Source organism: Eptatretus burgeri, chromosome 13 (assembly GCF_056783735.1).
Source record: "Eptatretus burgeri isolate ZD-2024b chromosome 13, Ebu_testis_v1, whole genome shotgun sequence".
Taxonomy (NCBI): Eukaryota; Metazoa; Chordata; class Myxini; order Myxiniformes; family Myxinidae; genus Eptatretus; species Eptatretus burgeri.
In genome coordinates this window covers 79,994,100-80,015,586 of record NC_140973.1, presented here as the reverse complement: position 1 = coordinate 80,015,586, position 21,487 = coordinate 79,994,100, and the positions used below count along the sequence as shown (strand labels likewise).

Genomic DNA, 21,487 nt, shown 5'->3' with positions numbered 1-21,487 from the left:
TATATATATATATATATATATATATATATATATATATATATATATATATATATATATATATATATATATATATATGACAGCTGAAGGTGTTGTTCCACCTTCTCACCTTATCATGCCATTTTTCCCCAAATTATTAATAACTAGAACGGGCACTCAGTAGAGCGCATCCCTTCGCCAACGCTACATTTTGCCCCCCCCCCCCCAGAAACCGTTGATTGTGAGGGTATTTAATCCCATACCACATCTGCCATCTCATATGTGTTATGATGGCTTAAAAACATTAAATTTCCTGCTGTTTGACACTGATTCATGTACATTGTATAATTTCTGTATGAACTCCCTGACCTTTTTGGGTGTCGGTGTCAAGTCAATCTGATGACAACTGGTCACATTATAAGAAATCAAATATTACACATCACAGGACAGGGAATTGAATTCTAAACATTTTGAATCTACTTACATGCAAATTGAATAAGAATTGACTGCGTTATGATAATAAAGGTCGTTGACCCCCCTGACCTTTGACCCAAACCGCTAACAAAGGTAATGATGTCATTGTGTCATATCGTATATCACAAGATTGGGCATTGAATTCACATTTTGGCATTGGTTGCATGCAAATTGGATAAAAATCGACCACACTATGGCAAAATGACGATTTTGACCTTTTCATGACCTCAACCATCATCTTTGTACTCTTAATTTTGGAATTGGTATTAGAGTGTGGGGAACAGAACAGTCAACATTTTGGTTTCATGCAAATCAGATAAGAATTGACCGTGTTATGACTAAAACCGCACATTTTGCAATGTCGTGACCCCCCCCCCCCCTGACCTTTGACTCCCAACCGCTAATAAGGGTTATTACGTCATTGTGTCATGTCACATATCACAAGATGGGGCATTGAATTCTGAACATTTTGGCATTAGTTGCATGCAAATTGGATACAAATTGACCGCGCTATGGTAAAAAGACGATTTTGACCTTTTCATGACTTTGACCTTTGACCCGATCGCTCTCAAAATCTAATCAAATGGTCCTCGGATAATAACCAATCATCCCACCAAATTTGCTGCGATTCAGTTCAATACTTTTGGAGTTATGCGAATAACAAACAAACAAACAAACACACATATTCACAAATAAATAAATAAATACACAGCGATCAAAACATAACCTTCGCAACAAAGTTTGCGAAGGTAACCAGACGACCACCGGTCCGATCGGATTGAAACTTGCCAGGAATATTGCCAGGGCCCCGCGGATGTGCCTTTTCAAGGTTTGATATCAATCGGACGAGCGGTTCCCAAGTTACGGCCATGTATTTGTGAACCAATGACAGGACACGGTGCTATGACATCACAATTAATGTTTATTTAATTATTTTTTTTGAAGGATTGACGTCACAATTCTTCTTCGTTTGGTATGACGTCACAATCGACACTGGGGACCTGGGTATGTGCCTTTTCAAAGTTTGATATCGTTCTTCCTCATCCATTTCAGCTGTTTCCCAAGTGTCTCCCAAGGTTTGAAAGCTGTTCTTTCCCAAGGTTTGAATTAATTAATTAATCCCAAGGTTTGATTATTATTTAATTATTAATTTATTTAATTATTTACTCCCAAGGTTTGATTATTATTCAAATTTTAATTAATCCAAAGGTTTGAATTTTCCCAAGGGAAACAGCTGTTTTTTCCCAAGGTTGGAATTAATCGTTGTGCTTGGTAGACATTTGTGAATATATTTACAGAGAGAGGGGGGAGAGAGGGGGGTGAGAGGGGGGCAAGAGAGGGGGAGCGAGAGGAGGGAGAGAGAGGGGGTGAGAGTGGGTGAGAGGGGGTGGCAAGAGAGGGGAGGGAGAGAGAAGGGCGAGAGGAGGAGGGAGAGAGGTGGGCAAGAGAAGGGAGAGAGGAGGGGGCAAAGAGGAGGTGAGAGGGGGCAAGAGAGGGGAGGGAGAAAGGAGGGGGAGAGAGAAGGGCAAGAGAGGGGGTGAGAGGGGGGCAAGAAAAGGGAGAGAGGTGGGGCAAGAGAGGGGAGGGACAGAGGGGGGCAAGAGAGGGGAGGGACAGAGGAGGGGGGAGAGAGGGGGGCGAGAGAGAGGGGGCGTCACAATTCTTCTGCTTCGTTTGATATGACGTCACAATTGATGCTGGGGACCTGATACTGCAGGCATGAAGCTGCATATACTGGCACGCACCTACCGGCCCGTCCCTACGGGCCCGCACTAGTTATTAAAAAAAATCCAATAATCCGAATCCTGATCTTCACCAAAATCGAATCAATTCGTCCTTGTCAAACACTCAACCCATGCACCAAGTTTCTTCCGAATGCGTTCATAATTTTTTGAGATATCCTGCTCACAGAGAGATAGACAGACAGACAGACAGACAGACATGTGTGAAAACATAACCTCCGTCCACCTTCAGTGGCAGAGGTAAAAAGAGGTTATCCAAGCTTGGACAACTTCATTGAAATACCATTTTGTTCAGCAACAAACTCATCATTATACAAACAGGGTTTGTTAAACATTTTTATTTGTGCATTTGAACAACAGAAATTTGCTGAAGTTTTAGAAGTTACGTCGTCTCTATCTTTTGCAGGAGCCAAATGGCGTCAGGACATTCGTCAATGTCTCCCGATCATCAGATGGGTAACCCATTGCCCATCTCCTCCTTCGGTGCAAGTGGCCTCATGGCTGGCCACATGCCATCTTCTACCGGTTCAGACAGCTTCAGCGGCCCGTCTGCGGCAGCTATCGATGGGCAATGTGGAGCAGGCTTTCTTCCTCAGCCTCCACAGGGGCCTGAAGCCTCTTTGGGAGCTCCTTTGGCTGAACGCTACCAGGACAGTCAATGGATGAACCGCCATCTTACCAGTATTGTCGGCGCACCTTCTCTAAGCCCACTTGCCCAGCGAAGGGTGGCACAGAATGGAAACGGTGTTTCTGTCAGTTCTTTGGCCTCGGTTAGAGACATGCATACAAAACCCTACCTTCCCACTTCCACGCCTGTACACGTTCAAATGGCAGAGCACCACCATGGCGAGTCGACTCCTGCTTTCAACAGGGGTGACGGTCGAGGCTCACCGGTGATTAATGAAGGGTTTATAACATCTTGCGGTTCTGTTGGTGAGGTCCGCTTCACGCAGGCCAGTTATAGTATGACACTCTCCAATGGACACATCTCATCACCGTTTGTCAACCCCATCTCCATTTTCTCATCTACATTTGCAAACCAGGGCAGTGTTTCATCATTGTCAGGTGGTGAGTATTTAAGTATCATATTTGGAAATTAAATTGTAACATCCGTTCAGCTGTGCTGGTCCTTGATGTCTTGGACATCTTTTTCTGTCGCCACTGATTCAATGACATACAGTATTGTTGAAATGATGAAGGTGTTTCAGTGTGTAGAAGAAACTGGGATGCATTGGGAAATTTTCCTCCAGCATCTTTTCTTGGCCAATGATATGAAGTGTCCTCGTGTTGGTAAAATCGACATCACAAGTACAAATGTACACGTACAACATCAGGTGCTCAACGTCGCCAACCGCGCATGCGCCTTTAATGAATGGCACGTTTCTTCTCAGCATTGGCCTTTTTGTGCACAGGTAAAACACGATTCCGATCATTTGAAATCGAAGCATCAATCAAAATGCACAGTGCTGTGAATTTGTTTGGATTTATTTCCGAACCTGTGCTTGGAATGACACTTGGAGCTTGGGCCGTACAAACAGAGATGCATTTTCAAGATGCATTGGATTTGTATTCAAATGTATTACAAGACAGTTAGAGGAGGACTGGAAACAGGTGAACATGGGATGTACAGGGATGTGTAACTTCCGGCCAACCTTGAAGGGAGACTCGGACAATTTCTGTGTTGTTTCCACCTGCCAGAAATGCTTGGCATGTCATAAGTTTTATTTATTTCCGTTCTTGTCCTCGATTACCGACGTTGCGTCTGACGTCGCATTTGTTGTGTTTTATTTTTATTCACACAAATGTATTGGGATCAGGTCCAGCTTGTTGCCATGTGTTGTCAAGAGCTAACAGAAAGACCAGCGAACGTAGCCCGTTAAGGGGTCCAGGGGTCAGGAGACTTGAGATTGCATGCTGAAGACATTCGATCAACCGCAAGTAAAGGGGGTCATCAATGCCAGTGAAAGGGAGCCAAGCACAGAGATTGGTGGGTATGCCAAAGATCTAGACTATATAAGCTGTGAAGTGCAGAGAGATCCTTCGACATAGAAAATGTTCATCCATCGCTGAGTCAGCAGAAAGAGCTGATCCTTACTGAATGTGCAGAACAGAAACCAAGGTGATCGTCGGAGATCAGAAATGTGAAGATGTTATAAAATGGCCTGTGACAAATGTTTGTATAATCTTCCTGATGAGGAGCAGGAGATTGGGACCATACTCTGTGCAGAGCGTTGGTGCTGCCTAAGCAGTCTCCTTGGATATTGGGCACAATCCTGGGCGCGTCGCCACTCCGACACAGTTTACCAGCATGCTGGCAATCATTTAGCCGACCTCGGAAGGACGACTGGCCGAGTTAACCCCACCTGGTATTAATTCAACAGCTGAGCAGGATTTGAACTCAGGACCCTCGGATTCAAAGCCCGCCACCATAACCATTAAGCCAACACCAGGCATAAGCCAACTGATGAGGAGTACAGGTAATGAACGTGGTCAGTGGTCGTAGAGCCAGGTTTCCTGCTCTGCCCAGTTTTTTTTTTTGTTTTTAATCTTGTGGGGTTTTTTTGTTGGTGCCAAGGAAGTTACAAATTGTGATTTATTTCGGTCAATGGGATGAACCTCCTGCTCCGAGTTCTATGTTATTAGTCGAATCACCCGAAAGTCTCATGTCGTTACCTTTGATCGGGGAAAGGAAATATCCATTGTATAATTTTATGAATATTTTACTTGCCTCTTAGGAGAATTCAGTATATTATATACTGTATTATATGCCTGGTGTTGGCTTAATGGTTTGGGTGGTGGGCTTGGGATCCAAGGATCCTGAGTTCAAATCCCCCTCGGCTGTTGAATTAACACCAGGTGGGGTTGACTCTGCCTGTCATCCTTCCGAGGTCGGCAAAATGAGTGCCAGCATGCTGGTATACTGTGTCGGAGTGGCGACCCGTCCAGGATTGTGCCCAATAGCCAAGGAGACTGCTTAAGCAGCACCAACGCTCTGCACAGAGTATGGTCCCAATGGATGGATGGATGGATGGATGGACGGATATACTGTATTTAAATGTGTGACTGTCATTCTTCCTTTGTAAGGAGTTGTATGTTTGTATTTACCATCCTAACTTTACTGTGCCTTCTCGTGTGTGTGACAGACATGTGCCCAGAAACTCATGACAATGCAAAATTTGTACAAGATACGTCCAAGTACTGGTACAAACCAGATATGTCACGTGACCAAGGTTTGTGCTCTTGCCAATACTTTATTATGAAAAAAAAACACAAAACACATGAGGCTTATGGGGGTTGGGGTTAAAAAGGTTGTCATGGAAACTAAGGATGTTATCACGTGATATCAAGAGCGACGGGAATCATTTATTTATTTATTGTTTCGTTCCCTGAATGAGTTTGAATGAAATTTCTGCCATTTGTTTTGTTTAGTGACGAGGCTCGTGAAAGAGCTCGTGGAAAGAATAATATGATTTCCTTTACAAGGAACTTCAATGCAGGAGGAAGCCATTAGGCCCATCAAGCCTGCACAATGGCTGCCACCATATGGTTGTTTGTCCATACTCTAACCTTTTATAAATGCTGCATGTCAAGCAGGGACACAGCGTGTACCATTTTTAGCTCGCTTGTTCGAAGAACAGAGAGCTATAGCGATACCCCTGGCATGAGCGTGAAAATGTTAAAGTTTTTGGTGCAAGTTATTTCCTTTCTAATGTTTTTATCTACCACACTATTTTTTACTGATTACAATATACAAATACATATTGGTTCACGAAAAAATATTTTCACGAAAAAAATAAGTGACCTCTATATTCGTTATTGTTGTGTGTGTGTGTGTGTCTGTCTGTCTGTCTGGCTGTCCCGAGCATAGCTCCGTGGGTTTTGATCCGATCCTCATAAAATTTTGGTGGGAGGTTTATATCATGATCTAGTTGTGTTTTCCTGAAAATGGGCATGGTGCGCCCACTATGGGCGGAGCCACGCCCAAAAAACGTGTTTTTAGGGGGTAGCCAATTTCAATTTGCATCTTCTCCTCGGGGGTTTGTCGAATCTGACAGGGGTTTCGGTATTTGGTTAGCCCAATGGCACCTGCATAGCCCCATGGAGCTCGATTTTTCATTTTCGTCCCAAGGTCAAGGTCACAAGGTCACGAACTTAGAAAATTGCGAATTGTGTTTTTAGGGGGTAGCCAATTTCAATTTGCATCTTCTCCTTGGGGTTTTGTCGAATCTGACAGGGGTTTCGGTATTTGGTTAGCCCAATGGCACCTGCATAGCCCCATGGAGCTCGATTTTTCATTTTCATCCCAAGGTCAAGGTCACAAGGTCACAAACTTAGAAAATTGCGAATTGTGTTTTTAGGGGGTAGCCAATTTCAATTTGCACTCCTCTCCTTGGGGCTTTGTCGAATCTGGCAGGGCTTTCAGTATTTGGTTAGCCCAATGGCACCTGCATAGCCCCACGGAGCTCGATTTTTTTTTTCATTTTCATCCCAAGGTCAAGGCCACAAGGTCACGAACTTAGAAAATTGCGAATTTTGACGTAAAAACTTTTCTTCTCCGAGGGGTTTGTCGAATCTGGCAGCAGTTTTGGTATTTGGTTAGCCCAATGGCACCTGCATTGCCCCACGGAGCTCGATTTTTCATTTTCATCCGAAGGTCAAGGTCACAAGGTCATGAACTTAGAAAATTTCGAATTTTGACATAAAAATCATACGACCGCCCAAACTTTGAGAGTGAGGATGACAATATTTTTTATGCATAATCTTGAGGTCATTCCCCACCTAAAGTTTCTGAAACCATTTTTCTCTATCTCGAACACCTTGCCCGTGGCGCCCCCTTGAAGTTTGTTTTTACGCTGATTTCATCAAAGTATGGATAATCCGAGGAGTGCAAAATACCATATAGCCTATATGACGTTATATTGTTCCTGGAATGTTCCAGAGGAAGTTTTGCACCAAAGGTCATAATCCTTGACCTTTGACCTTTAAAGTTCACAAATGTCAAATTTTCAAAGTTGTGGGAATCGAACCGGGTTTTCGACCTTCTTCGACGAACTAACTCCATTAAGCTATAGTACGTATCCTGTTTCCTTATTTTAATGTCCACAACATTGTTTTGGGACCTTTAATGGTTGTGCAAAGCTCATATTTTGAAAGTTGTTGAACGAAACCGGGTTTTCGACATTTTGCAGCTAATAACCTGTCACTCGTACCACATCATGTTGATCATTTTTATAACTTGGTCAAACATTATCACATTGTCTCATCCTTGACTTCTGAAACAATCTACATCGTCAAATACCGCTCGTGAACCATCGTCGTCTTCAGACTTGTATTGTAAAATTTTGATCAGACTTCACTGGAATGCTTTATAAAAAACATATTATTAGACGAGTCTTTTAAAAACGAAAAATACCCCGAAGAGGGAGTCGTCTCTGCCAGAGGTTGAAAGTAACTCTGTGCCAGACTGGAATACGGACAGTACATAAAGTACGTACGCTCTATTCCCGGGTTTCAAAACCACCCACCCCCCTCTGTATGCAGGCTCGTGACCACCCACCCACCCCCACCTTATATCGCTAATCGCTTGCAAAGCCAGCAGTTCCTTATGAACCGATGTTTGTAAGTCATGACGATGCAGTCCCTAGCGGTGTAATTTACCTTTTTCTTTTAATATCACAGCACATCATTTATGAAAATAAAAGTACAAATTGACATTCAAGACAATGTTAATGTCATAAATGAAAGTAAGTGTGCATATAAACTTGTATTCCATTGTTTTAGTTAAATCTGACAAAAGCTTCAAATGTAATATTTGTCTCAGAGAGTTCCGGTTCTTAATTTTTTAATACTTTTATTTTTGTATGTACGTACTTTATGAACGGCCCATACGGGGAATCAGAGCGAAGTTTGAAGGGCTATAAAATTGGAACGAGAGCAAATTTCAAAAAAATGGCTCATGCTGTTCTAGATAATAGTCCATAGTATCTGAATCACTAACAACATTTGATCTCTCTTGATAAATGAGGGAGGAGATACGATTTGAAATCGACGATTTTCGCAACTTTGACAGCCTCGTGACGTTGACCTCGACCTTGGACGACCTTGAAAGTTATATCGTTGTGCACGTCTCATCGACCTCTATCCATTCCACTATTGGTTATTTGTCTCCACTCGGTTTGATTGTGGACGGACGGACGTACGTACGGACGTACAGACTTCGAGACTGGGGTTATTAGGTCATCTCTACTGAGATGATAGAGATGACCTAAAAATGATAAATGTATAAACAGGCGAGCATTGGGTGGCTTTGACACCAACTCTGGTTAATCTTTGGTATGACTGGGGCAGGGTTTGAATCACTAACCTCCCAGACTTGGAGCGACGCTTTAACCATTATGCCACCAATTCCGTTTTAGGTTACTTCTTACTCTAAATAGCAGGCAACCTGCTTGTACTATAAAAATCTGTAACTGTGTTTATGAGAGTGTTATCAAACGGAATCATTTCCATATTAGTTGTGTGAGAAGGATATTGAAAATAAGAACAAAAAAAATCACATCCGGTTCTGGGTAAGAGCAGATTGGATGTTGGGATATGAGAACTTGCACTGGTAGAATTGGATCAGATATGAGAACAGGACCATCTCTCTAGTCACATCTGGCGCATTCAATACATTCTGGCATCCCACATTGCTCTCAAGCTCTCAAAACTATCGGCTTATGGCATCCAAGTCCAACTCCGCACATGGCTGACTGACTTCCTCTACCCTCGTAGACAACAGATGACTCTCAGCGGGTTCCATTCATCTCCTCTCCCTGTCAAAGCTGGAGTGTCCCAAGGTAGTGTTCTGGGCCCAGTGCTATTCCTAATCTTCATTAATGATCTCCCTGATTCTCTGGAAAATCCTGTTCATCTTTCCTGATGACTCCACTCTCTGCCATGATATAACTCATGCTTCAGATAAGAATGCAACAGCCTCTTCCTTCTCTGCAGATCTTGATATAATTACTCAATATAATAGAATGGTCAAGCACTTAGAATGTCTTTCAGTCCTACTCTCATAGATTTCTGATTTCTGAGAAATCTCACTATCTCACTATGTCTCTCCAACAGGACAGTCTGACAAACCCTCACATCCACTGTCTTAAGAACTCTTTAATAAATTCAGTCACTCAAACTCTTGGGCCTCACTATCAGCCACGATCTTTCTTGGGCAAACCATATTTCTAAATTGGCCTCCAAAGCCAGTTAGTTGTCAACTGGGCATCCTCCATCATGCAAAGTCTTTCCTTGGCACAACTGAACTCTTGTCCTCTACCTTCGTCCACAGCTTCATGGAGCACTGTTCTCCTCTCTGAGCTGACATCCTTTCCTTTCCTCTCTGGGCTGGCACGCTTGTCCGATACCTTTCTTAGCTTGAGGTCATGGAAACTGAGGCCTTCAAAATCATTGGAATCTCTTATGATGAAGCTGATTATTTGGGCCCATCGCTTTTACATCTCGGACATCTCTGTGGTCTCTCTGTCTTATACCGCCTTATTCCTGGTATTGAACCCTTTTCCCTTTGTGTGCCCTGTCCCCCTCAGCATTCTGCAGGACACATGCATTCTGTCAGTAATCCTCTTTGGGTGAAATTCCCAAAATCCAGAATCACTGCTCACCTTCAGTCATTTGTTCCACTTCCCCCCCCCCAACCTCTGGATTAACTTCCTCAGTGTTTTCAGTCTCATTCTTCCCTCCTGGGCTTTAGGACAGCTGTTCACCACCATCTCAGATCATCCCCCATCCACAACCATGATCTTTTCTGCCCCAGCCCACATCTTTCCAAGCTTACAGCTTTTCCTTCTTTCACATTTGTGGAGACATCCATGTTTTTCACCCCCTGTGTCCTCCCAGAGCCCTCATTCTTTCCCACATCCCTTATTTCTCCAAGTCTCCCTCTATTTTGTCCCTCAATTAACCCTCCTGTTTGTGTGTTCCCCTCCACCCTGCTCTCTTTTTACTGTTACTTTTGTTCTGTTACATCCTGATTAATTCTGTGTTCTAGCTCCTCCATGAGCTTCAACATTGCATACAAAAAAAAAAGCTGGAAGATGGAATTCCAATTACTGAAGTCCTTGAGTGAGCAATGTGTCAAACATTGGTGCTATGACCCATCCAAGCACAACTGAGATGTTCAGGCCATGTATGAGGATGTCTGATATTATCTGACAAATCATTGCGTTGAGGATAATGGGGTAAAAACACACACAAGGACTTTATTTTTAACCATTCTAAAGCAATGCGGTATCGATGTTGAAAGCTGGGAACAACAAAGCCCACTATCATAAGATCACGCAAGGTAATCCATAATCGAATAACTCGCTTGGAAAGGGAGTGGACCAGGGATGCAAAGTACAGATGTTGGGGTTAGTACAGACTGGACAACCCAAGTCCAGACATCAGGATAAACTCTCATCGCCTGCGGCACCAGCTATCCTCCGTCCAGTCTGGAATCACTGGTTCCAGACAACAATTGGGCTTATTAGCCACCAAACAATTTGTCACTTATGTGCCTTAACCATGAGATGGAAAGTGTTGCACCTGATGTGTTGTTTTACCAGTGCAAGGTCTTTCTCATCGGCCTGGAGACCTTTTCGTGAAAATGCTCATCAGTTGGCATTTGGTTTTCTCCCCTTAAACACCATTTTGTTGAGTTGAGCACATTTTCTGCTGGAGATGGGCCTGAGGCTATGTCACAGGGAATGTCGATGTGGGCTTATCGGGACAAGTGGGTTTTTGATTTTAATAAAGATTGTCGTCAAAATGTTGCCATCTTTCCCTCTTAGCAATCGCACTCCTAAAAGACCGCCATCCTGGATCATTCATCATCAGAAACAGCTATTCCTTCCGTGAGGCTTACGGACTTGCCATGAAGGTCGCTGCACCTCCACCGAGTGTGGTACAATTAAACAAGAAAGGTGAGAATTCTGTGTAAGCATGGTAAATATCCACGGTAATATCGATTACTCTCTCTCTCTCTCATGTGCAATAAATATTTGGTTTTATATAAGCTTTCTTTCACGAAAAACCTGTTAGATTTGGGACTTGGAAATACAGTTTAGAACCAAGTTCTTTCTTTATTTGTAATCATTTAATAGTTTAAATGTTTAACTCTCCCCTGCACGACTATTTCAGGAGATTTGTCCAACGAGCTTGTCCGACATTTCCTCATTGAATCTTCTCCGAAGGGTGTTCGCCTCAAGGGTTGTCTCAATGAACCCATCTTTGGTACGTGTGGTGGTCACAGCATCCACCGATGCCAGTTGTCACGTAGGTGCTTGTTGTGTTTGTGGTGCTCATAACTGTAATCGTGATCAGCAGGTTTGTTGTTGATAGATGATGTGATGCAGTGATTCCAAAGCTTCTGCATTATGATAGTTGTGCATGATATTCAATTTTTTTTATTTAAAAAAAAAAAAGGGAAAATAAACAAGTAAGTGATTGGGGGGTGGGGGGTGGTTGGTTATTAATGGGGTAGCAAAGATGACAGGGAGGGATTAGGGATGATGTGAGAAGGTGGTGCATCACTTGCTTAAAGCTCTGCAGGGAAGAGTGTGATTGAAGGCATTTCTGCAGTCGGGAGAATACATGAACGAATGAATTCCTCTGAGAGTAGAGGAAGCAGAAGGTGCTCGACTGGAGGATAGGAGAGAAAAAAAGACAGACCACCGACCTGTCTGCAATGTGGGAACAACAGGCCTTATACTTCAGCCTCTTTGCAGGAGATGCCAACTATTTTGAAAACTTTAGATTCCACAGAATTGATTGTGTGCGTGCGTGCGCGTGCGTGCGATGTGGCACTGGGGCGCCAGCTCTGAGAGAGCAGTACTGCATTGAGCTGCGGAAATGGCCTTGTAGTCTGTGAGTCGTTCTCATTTTCAAAGGAATGACAGAACAGAGGATGTCCATTCTGCAGCTGGCTTTTGACACCAGATTTGCGACATGGTTGGCTCTGGAGAGGTCATACCTGATGGTGAGGCCGATAAGTTCCAGAGACTGAACCTCTTCCAGTAGCTGATCATGCATGGAAATCGGTGGAATTGCTTGATGAGCCAGCCTTCAGGAGTGATGGGGTAAGACTGAGATTTTTCCAGGTTTTGAGGACAGCTTCCATTTATCAGACCAGACTCTAATTCATTTCAGATTGGCAGAGAGTGTTGCAGCTGCCATCTCCCTGTCAGTGGGATGGGGTACTGCAAAACACAATGTGCATAAAGAGTTGGTGTCTAGGGTATTGGAGAGGTCGTGTATGGAGGTTATTTAGTCTGTTAGCTTACCGCAGTGCGAGACCTTTAGTTGGACCTTTTCACCCTCTTCAAATGATGAAGTGGTTTGGTGAACTATAGCACGAACCAGAGATCAGAAGGGGGAGCTATACCTTAGGTTGTTCCTTGCCAATATATTCCGTGCGTGCGAACTCCTCTGTGTGCTTGACCACATGGACTAATGACCACTGATTACACTGGTCAACAATTTTTTTACTTTCTGAATGTTGTCTAGATTTCTACAAGTGAATTAGGGTATTCTGGCACTGCTGAATCAGGAAATGGCATCCGTTTCTCTCCATCAGGTCAGGTTTTTGTGCTAAGTTGATTTGAAAAAATCAGATCTTGTGACAAAATCAATTACATTTTTGTGGCATTATCAGCTGATTTTTGTCAACACATATCATCCTAAACATGTTTTTAAGAAAAAAAAATGTTTTGCCAACAACATTTATTGATTACATGATAGAAACATCGATTACTGTCATCTGAATGGTGGGCATTGATAAAGGTAAGTACAAGTAAATTGCATGTTGCGTCACCACTGTTCAAACTTCAGGGCTTGAACTTCCATTTCTTCGAACTCCTGGAATGTTCAGCGGCAGGGAGGTCTCTCTTCAGATTCCAACAGTAGTCAGCCATCATGACTGCGTCCCAGCGACCCTGATACCTGGTCTCCATCTCCTTCATGTCCTGATGGAATCTCTCCCCTGCTCGTCACTCATTGAACCCAGGTTCTCAGGAAACCGGTTCATATGTGAAAATAGGTAGTGCATCTTGATGCTCATGTTGCAGCCCAGGTTTCTGAAAGCAGTCAGCATGTTGTTGACAAGTTCTGCGTAGTTTCTGGCCTTATTGTTGCCAAGAAAGTTCTTCACTACCAAAACAAATGTCTTCCACGCTTCCAGTTCCACTTCGTTCATTGAGTTTTTGAACTCTGGATCTCTGATGAGCTGACGGATCTGAGAACCATCAAAGATGCCAGCTTTCAACTTCTCCATGGTCAATCCTGGAAAAGCCTGGCACAAGTAAGTGAAGCAGTCACCATCTTTGTCCAGAGCCTTGGTGAACTGCTTGATTAAGCCGAGCTTGATATGCAGCGGTGGGAAGAGTATTCTGTCTCTGTCCACCAGAGGGTCGTTGATGACGTTCCTTTCTTTGCATGGCACCAATTCCTCCCGCACAGGCCAGTCCTTCTTCGTGTAATGCTGAGCACGGTCCCTACTATCCCACATGCACAGAAAACATGGGTACTTGGTGAAGCCAGACTGTTGTCCCAACAAAACGTTCACCATCTTCAGGTCAACACAAATAAACCACTTATGCTGATCATAACCAATTTTCTCCAGCACGTACTTCACCACTTCATACTTCTCCTTCAGTGTAGTCGAGTGAGCGATGGGTACAGAGGCAAACTGGTTGCCGTTGTGTAGCAGAACACATTTCAGTGATCGCTTGCTGCTGTCAATGAACAGTCTCCAATCTTTGGGTTCGTACTGTGGCACTCCAAGCTTGAGCAGAAGCGCATGTCATAAATTGGTGCATGTAGGTATTGTACATTCTTCAGAGTTCGTTATTTCAAGAAATACAACTTTTTTGTATCACATTATTACAAAATCTGCCCCATTAACTTTAGTTTTGATCCACGAACTTTATGCTTTGCCTCACCAATTTTTGGAAGATTTTGAGGTTTTATGACTTCAAACTGATCCCTTTTCGACATAATCACCCAGAACTATCGTACCTGAATACTTCTTGTCATTAAAATAATTATTTCCAATCAAAACAATTATTTGACATGACATTTTACCCCCACCAACTTCTTCTAAAATGCTCCACACATGCGTACATGTGAACAAAAATGTAAAAAACGACATGTGGCCATATCTCAAAAACTTGACCTGATTGAACAAAACTAATGTGAGTTTTGGATTCAGCGCATCAGATTCGTCCTAAATCAGCTTAAAAAATGCAGACAACAAATTTGTTGTTGACCAGTGTTATGTGGGATGATGAATGTTTTGTGTTATGTGGAATGCTGGGAGTGATCTTTTTTGAGGGGGAGGGGGAGAGCAGAGTCAAGTTCAGTTACAAACAGCAGTTTTACATTTTATTCAACTCCAACAGGGGTACAAAACAAACCAGAGGCAAGAAATCTACCAACATGGCTATTCTACCATTTTCAGTTATAATAAAATAATGTAAATGAGCAGAAATGTGTGCTATTTTTGTTATAATTAAATAAATAGACACATTGTGACTCGTAGACCAAACACACAGATTGGTGTAAGTATTTAAACCTGTTACATTGTGTTTGTACGTCTCTGAAATACTTTTCAATGCAAACCGTTTTCAATTTTTTCTGCCTCCACTTATGAAATAGCCGGTGGCATGATGTTTTTGGGTTGTCTGCGCGTATGTGCAGTACGTACGTCCATGCTAATTTTGACTTTTTTTTCTCTGTAACCGCTTATCCGATTGACATGAAATTTTCACCATAGGTGCGGCTACTCATGTAGAAGGTTTTAACGCTAATTATGACATCATGGGTCACGTGGTGTGGCAGTCATGTTGGAGAAAGGAAAAACTTTGAATATCTGTATATCCGAAACTGCTCCATGGAAAAAATTGAAACTTGGTACATGTCAAGGACTCATCATGGGGAATGAGTGTGATTATTTGCTGATGATGTCATAATTGCATATGTGGAATGCTTTATCTGATGAGTATGAAAAGTTTTGAGGGTCATCTCGGGCTAAATTGTAAGAGGGGTCGGGGGGGGGGGAGGGGAATGGGTGACGTCATCGGTCATGTGGTTTCAGCAGCCACATAGATTTTTTTTTAAAACATAAAAACTTTCAAAAATCTTCTCTGCAACAGCTCAACAGATTGAGGGGAAACTTTACAGGCATGATCACCTATCCCTGGGAAACAAAAATTTCTCCACCTATGATGTTGTTGGTCAAATGGTTTGGCAGCCATATTGGATTTACCCAAAAACCTTGAAAAATCATTATTTCTAGAAGAGCTGGACAGATCAAGGGGAAACTTCACCCACATGTTCTGCAAGCCTTGGGGATACAAGGGTGTTCCGAATCATTAATAGGTCACATGGTCTGGCAGCCATATTGGATTGAACTAAAATCTTTATAAAATTATTTCTTTTAAACTGCTTCATCAATCGACATGAAAGTTCAGTTATGATCAAGTAGTGATGTGGAATATATGTTTGAAATTTCTACCTGATTGGACACATGGTCTGGCAGCTAGAATTATTTAATATTTTGAATCTGGGTTCAGGGATTTAAATCAAACTTAGTACAAGTATGTATAATGATGTAATAATGTCGGCGATGACATAACTGGCCACGTCGTGGCGTCGAAGATTGCCCTTCTTGTTTTTTTCTTTTCTGTTCTCTCTCTCTCTCTCTCTCTCTCTCTCTCTCTCTCTCTCTCTCTCTCTCTCTCTCTCTCTCTCTCTCTCTTTCTCTCTCTCTCTCTCTCTTTCTCTTTCTCTTTCTCTTTCTCTTTCTCTTTCTCTTTCTCTTTCTCTTTCTCTTTCTCTTTCTCTTTCTCTTTCTCTTTCTCTTTCTCTTTCTCTTTCTCTTTCTCTTTCTCTTTCTCTTTCTCTTTCTCTTTCTCTTTCTCTTTCTCTTTCTCTTTCTCTTTCTCTTTCTCTTTCTCTTTCTCTTTCTCTTTCTCTTTCTCTTTCTCTTTCTCTTTCTCTTTCTCTTTCTCTTTCTCTTTCTCTTTCTCTTTCTCTTTCTCTTTCTCTTTCTCTCTTTCTCTCTTCTCTCTCTCTTTCTCTTTCTCTTTCTCTTTCTCTTTCTCTTTCTCTTTCTCTTTCTCTTTCTCTTTCTCTTTCTCTTTCTCTTTCTCTTTCTCTTTCTCTTTCTCTTTCTCTTTCTCTTTCTCTTTCTCTTTCTCTTTCTCTTTCTCTTTCTCTTTCTCTTTCTCTTTCTCTTTCTCTTTCTCTTTCTCTTTCTCTTTCTCTTTCTCTTTCTCTTTCTCTTTCTCTTTCTCTTTCTCTTTCTCTTTCTCTTTCTCTTTCTCTTTCTCTTTCTCTTTCTCTTTCTCTTTCTCTTTCTCTTTCTCTTTCTCTTTCTCTTTCTCTTTCTCTTTCTCTTTCTCTTTCTCTTTCTCTTTCTCTTTCTCTTTCTCTTTCTCTTTCTCTTTCTCTTTCTCTTTCTCTTTCTCTTTCTCTTTCTCTTTCTCTTTCTCTTTCTCTTTCTCTTTCTCTTTCTCTTTCTCTTTCTCTTTCTCTTTCTCTTTCTCTTTCTCTTTCTCTTTCTCTTTCTCTTTCTCTTTCTCTTTCTCTTTCTCTTTCTCTTTCTCTTTCTCTTTCTCTTTCTCTTTCTCTTTCTCTTTCTCTTTCTCTTTCTCTTTCTCTTTCTCTTTCTCTTTCTCTTTCTCTTTCTCTTTCTCTTTCTCTTTCTCTTTCTCTTTCTCTTTCTCTTTCTCTTTCTCTTTCTCTTTCTCTTTCTCTTTCTCTCTCTCTCTCCTATTGTCCTGATCTGTTCATTGTACGAGTATACATTGTCAAGTGCTAGTTCAGTGGAATTGTTTCCATAGTCAAGGTTCTTCCACGAGCCTCAACAATGTATACAAAAAAAAAAAATTGGCTATGGAGTGGAGTTTTGTGATTGTGATGGGTTTGTGTTTCTTAGGGAGTTTAACCGCATTGGTTTATCAGCACTCCATAACTCCACTTGCCCTGCCCTGCAAGCTCATCATCCCTGATCGAGGTACGAGACCGGCAACCACACATTAATCCTCAGAACTGCTTGTACCGCACATCTCATTCTCGGTCGGCTGGTTCGATTAAAGTGAAACTTGCAGCTTCATGATTTGTTTTTTCCACGACAGGAGAGCCTAAATGTGTGATTTGACAAATTGATTCTTCAGTTGAGTGATGTGACCCAAGGATGAAATCGAAAACCCAAATCCAAATGAAAGTAAAGTAATCCAAGAAGCAATCGGGAATTAATTACTGGACTCACTCATTATGCGTATTACCCCAAGGGCCAATGTAATCGATGATCTGCAAAGAGTTCCTTTTCTTTTTTTTTTCTTTTAAAGTAACTTTCACCAATGATTCATGTCACCAAAATCCGTGTAGCCATGATGCACTTACCCGTGAGGACATCACGCACTCGGGCATGCGATGCTGCTGTCACGAGCATCATTAAACCTGTAAAGCTGGGTTAGAATGTCGCAAATTATGACGTAACTGGACGAGGTGCAAGTATAACATGTATTTGGTGCACCAAACATGGTGAACATGATCGTTTGGTCCTTGCTGGTCTTGAAATGAAAGTATTTTGTGAAAACAATCATTCATAAAGTTCACTGCAGTGAGCGGGCTTTGGTGATGCTGTTTCTGCCCCTTTCGACTATTCTCAGACCCTGCAGATCTGGTAAGCAACAGTGCAGTCCCAAGTACAGCAAACTCGGCCTCACAGTTGTTGAAGCAAGGCGCAGGTATGTCCCCTCTCACACACCACTCTGCATGCAATGGAGACTTCCACGTGAGATCTGTGCCTTGCTTGATGTTTCCGCAAACACAGATCTGGCGGATTTTGCAAATCTTGCAAATTGCTTTTGTCAGGTTCACTTGGCTGTGCTTCGATTGGGTTTGAGGGTAAAGGAGTAGCAACTGAAATCTGAATCCTATCCAGGTTCCTCCTGGTGACTCCATCTTTCTCTATTTGGCTTCCTCCTGATACTCCAGTGCTTTATTTGGTCAGTTATTTGATGTTGTTCTTTTGCCCTCAGCATGCAACGTTCTCTACATAAACTCGGTTGAGATGGAGTCCCTTACTGGTCCTCAGGCCATCCGAAAAGCCTTGAACCAGACCCTTGCCATGGAGCCTTTGCCATACGCTACCATTGTCCACTTTAAGGTTTCCACTCAAGGTGTCACCCTCACAGACAACCAGCGCAGGTGACAATACCTTGTACGGCTGTCATCACTGTGTTTACATGTCCTACATTACTTCGCCTTTCATGCAGTTGTTTTTCCTTTTCAGTCAAACCAGCCCACCAGCATCCTTATTTTTAAGTTTCATATTTCTTGCTTTTGAGAAATGCTTTAAAATGTCAGTTATTTTTGTGTTTCTGTTTGTACGAAGGTGCTTTGGGGTCACCCTAAGTTTAAACGGTAACAAAAATAACCCTCAAGTAAAGTTAATAAGCCGAGAGCACGGTACGAATGAAGCCGTTATTTTTCAGGAATGCTGAGCAATTTATCATTATTTTTAAACTCCCAACGTTGAATGAGAATACAAAACCGTTTCTTACAGACTTTTCTTTCGACGTTATTATCCTGTGAATACTGTTACATTCTGTGCTTTGGACCCAGAAGGCCGAAGGTTGGTTTCAACTTTTTTCACATCTTTGTCATTGCAAAAGTTCCTCATGCGATTATGTGATGAAATTTTCATCAGATTTTTATCTGATCTGTGGAGAAATTGTCAAAGGGTTTTGTAAGAGCATCGCATTCCAAAGAAAATGTCAATAGAAGTTTTGATTGAATTCTGAATTGACATTTTCATTTTGTTGTTGTTTGTTGTAGATGGAAGAAAAACGATGGTTCCCATCCCAAGTAAGATGTCTGGCCATGTTTTTTAAAAAAGGTTTAATCCTCGTTTTGAACACATTTACTGTGGCAGTTGTGACGTTGTCTCTGTGAGTAAATTCTCCTTCACATGAGAGTAAATTCTCCTATCTCTGTGCACAGAGTGTTTGGATTGGTTGCCAAGAAACAAGGAAGTTCATCGGAAAACATGTGCCACCTGTTTGCTGAGCTGGACCCTGAGCAGCCGGCAATTGCCATTGTGAACTTTGTCTCCAAAGTCCTCATCGGCTCTCAGCGCTGCTAAGGAAACCATCGACCGACCTTCCGCCGTGGGGATAGTGTCGAATAAAAGATGTAACTTTAGTGTTATTTCACCAACAATGCCGTAACCTTTCACCCCCGAGTTTCCGTCTCCTTAAATGACTGCCCGCTCCTTTCGTCATCCCTGCTTGAATATCACAAGCCTTCCCGACTAGCGCTTCGTTCGGCATCATGCGCTCACGACACCTCCGGTGAGCACACACATTCTGCCTTGAGAGGTCGTGGATCCAGGAATGCGCATTGAGTCTTGCGATTAATTTTCAGCATCATTTTTCACAGGTATGGCATTAGAGTTTTTATATTTTGTACGAGTTAAAGAAAGTTAAGTCCTGCTTGTAAGAAACATGTCATATTTGCTGCCTTTTACAATTGTCGGATTATACAAAGACTGCACAGAGCAATATCCAAAGGAAACATGAATTGTTATTCAATTATGTCTTTGCTAAGTACTTGGCTTGAGGAAGGAGTAATCCTTGCGATCAACGGTGAGAAAATACATTTTTATTTCCATGCTTTTTCCTGCTGCTATGTAAACACACTCGAAGGCATGCTCATGCATTTTATGTGTGCACACACATCGTAAACCTGAGCACATCACGAAGGCAGAGTGAACGAGTTTTGGACACTTTCGTTAGGTTATCATTGTGCTGTGAATGCTAACATCATGTGCAAACATGATTTTACTTCCTGACTTTTCCATGAAATGAATTGTGCCTACATTAGCAATATTGGGAACGAGGGTTGCGGATGCGGTTAATGTTTTACACTTCTAACGAAAAGGTCTTTTAATTGTTTTTGCCACAATTTTGATGGTCCACAGAAACTTTGATACACCTTTTTAATTGCTTCCATGACAGTTGCATAATCTTTTCAGTGTTTTGAACTATTGTGGAGAGAGGAATCTGAAAGAGCCATTGGGTTTCAGCTGAATGTTTAAACAGTTTGATCAGTACTGCAACGAGTTTTTAAACGGTTACAAGTGTATCGAGCCACCCTGAAACTGTTCAGTCCGTTCAATTGAGACTGTTGTAATACTCAGACACATTTAAACTGCAGTACTCTAGAGTAATTGTTCGTACAGTTAAAGCGCTCAAAGTACCACAATCGATATTTACCTCTGCCTTTATAAAAGTTACTTTCTTGCTTCATTAACTTTCTTAACCATCCATTTTCAGTATCGGATGCGTCATAGTCCGTTGTTCAGATATATTGTAAACAAGACAAGCGAACATCAAAAGATTATAGAGTATTTATTTTTTTTATTTCTTTTTTGCTTCTTTGCAATATATAACTCTTGTGTTTGTATAGACCTTGTATAGTTAAAGAAAGGGTTATTTTGCTATTATTTTTATTCATCATATTATCAGATATTAGTTTATAAGCTCAGATTATTTCGATGTCGAGCAATTTTTTAACAGTTGAGATTTAACTTTTGCCAATTGAGAACGGTAATTTTGCATTTCGCTTTTATTTAGAAAGCCTTAATAACTGCTTTTAGCCATTGTCACATCATCAGTTACTTTGAAAGGATAAAGGTTGCTTTGTTTATTGCTTTTGTTTTCTTTTCTATGGTTAATCAAAGTTGTTTCCTGGATTATAAACAAAGGGTGAGTGAGCATTTTGGGGTGTTTCACATACAGGATGACCTTATGATTTGTTTTTGATGTGCCCAATAAAAGCTGCTGGTAAATGATGTTCATGTCGTTTATTTTCCATTGGTGTCTGACTCATTTGTATCGACAATGGGCGTATGTTGATTACTTTTCGTAATCATTAATATACAAGAGGTTACTATAAGGTTGCACCAAGTACACGTCAGTGTATCAAAAACCTCTGGGGCCAACCTGATTTATGTCATCGTAATGCAATTCCAGGTCATTGGTGGTTTGTTATGTAAATTGACTCTACTCAATGATATTCACATGCCAATGCAGCCCACTGGTGTAGTTGCTCTAAGAGGTCAGCAGATGTCCTTCAGTATACACAGCTTGTTTGTCGAGCTCTATTGAAGGTTGAACAAAGAAAGTGAGAAAGAAAAAGGCAATTGTGTCCAATGAGTCTGTTCTTTGTCTATCTCCACACTAGACCGC

The 21,487-nt window shown here is 41.8% G+C and overlaps 1 protein-coding gene across 7 annotated transcripts in view; it reads left to right on the top strand.

Moving 5' to 3' along the window:
• LOC147014893 (tensin-3-like) overlaps positions 1–21,090 on the top strand; it is a 331,057-nt gene extending 309,967 nt beyond the window's left edge. For all 7 annotated transcript variants that reach the window (XM_085853316.1, XM_085853315.1, XM_085853314.1 and 4 more), the window contains 10 exons: positions 2,599–3,260; positions 5,336–5,422; positions 11,021–11,152; positions 11,370–11,462; positions 17,167–17,244; positions 17,903–17,980; positions 18,275–18,443; positions 18,802–18,870; positions 19,074–19,103; positions 19,239–21,090. In XM_085853316.1, the coding sequence (XP_085709442.1) occupies positions 2,599–3,260; positions 5,336–5,422; positions 11,021–11,152; positions 11,370–11,462; positions 17,167–17,244; positions 17,903–17,980; positions 18,275–18,443; positions 18,802–18,870; positions 19,074–19,103; positions 19,239–19,380 (1,540 nt within the window). In that variant the 3' untranslated portion in view covers positions 19,381–21,090. The remainder of the gene's footprint in view (positions 1–2,598; positions 3,261–5,335; positions 5,423–11,020; positions 11,153–11,369; positions 11,463–17,166; positions 17,245–17,902; positions 17,981–18,274; positions 18,444–18,801; positions 18,871–19,073; positions 19,104–19,238) is intronic.
• The last annotated feature ends 397 nt before the right edge of the window (positions 21,091–21,487 follow it).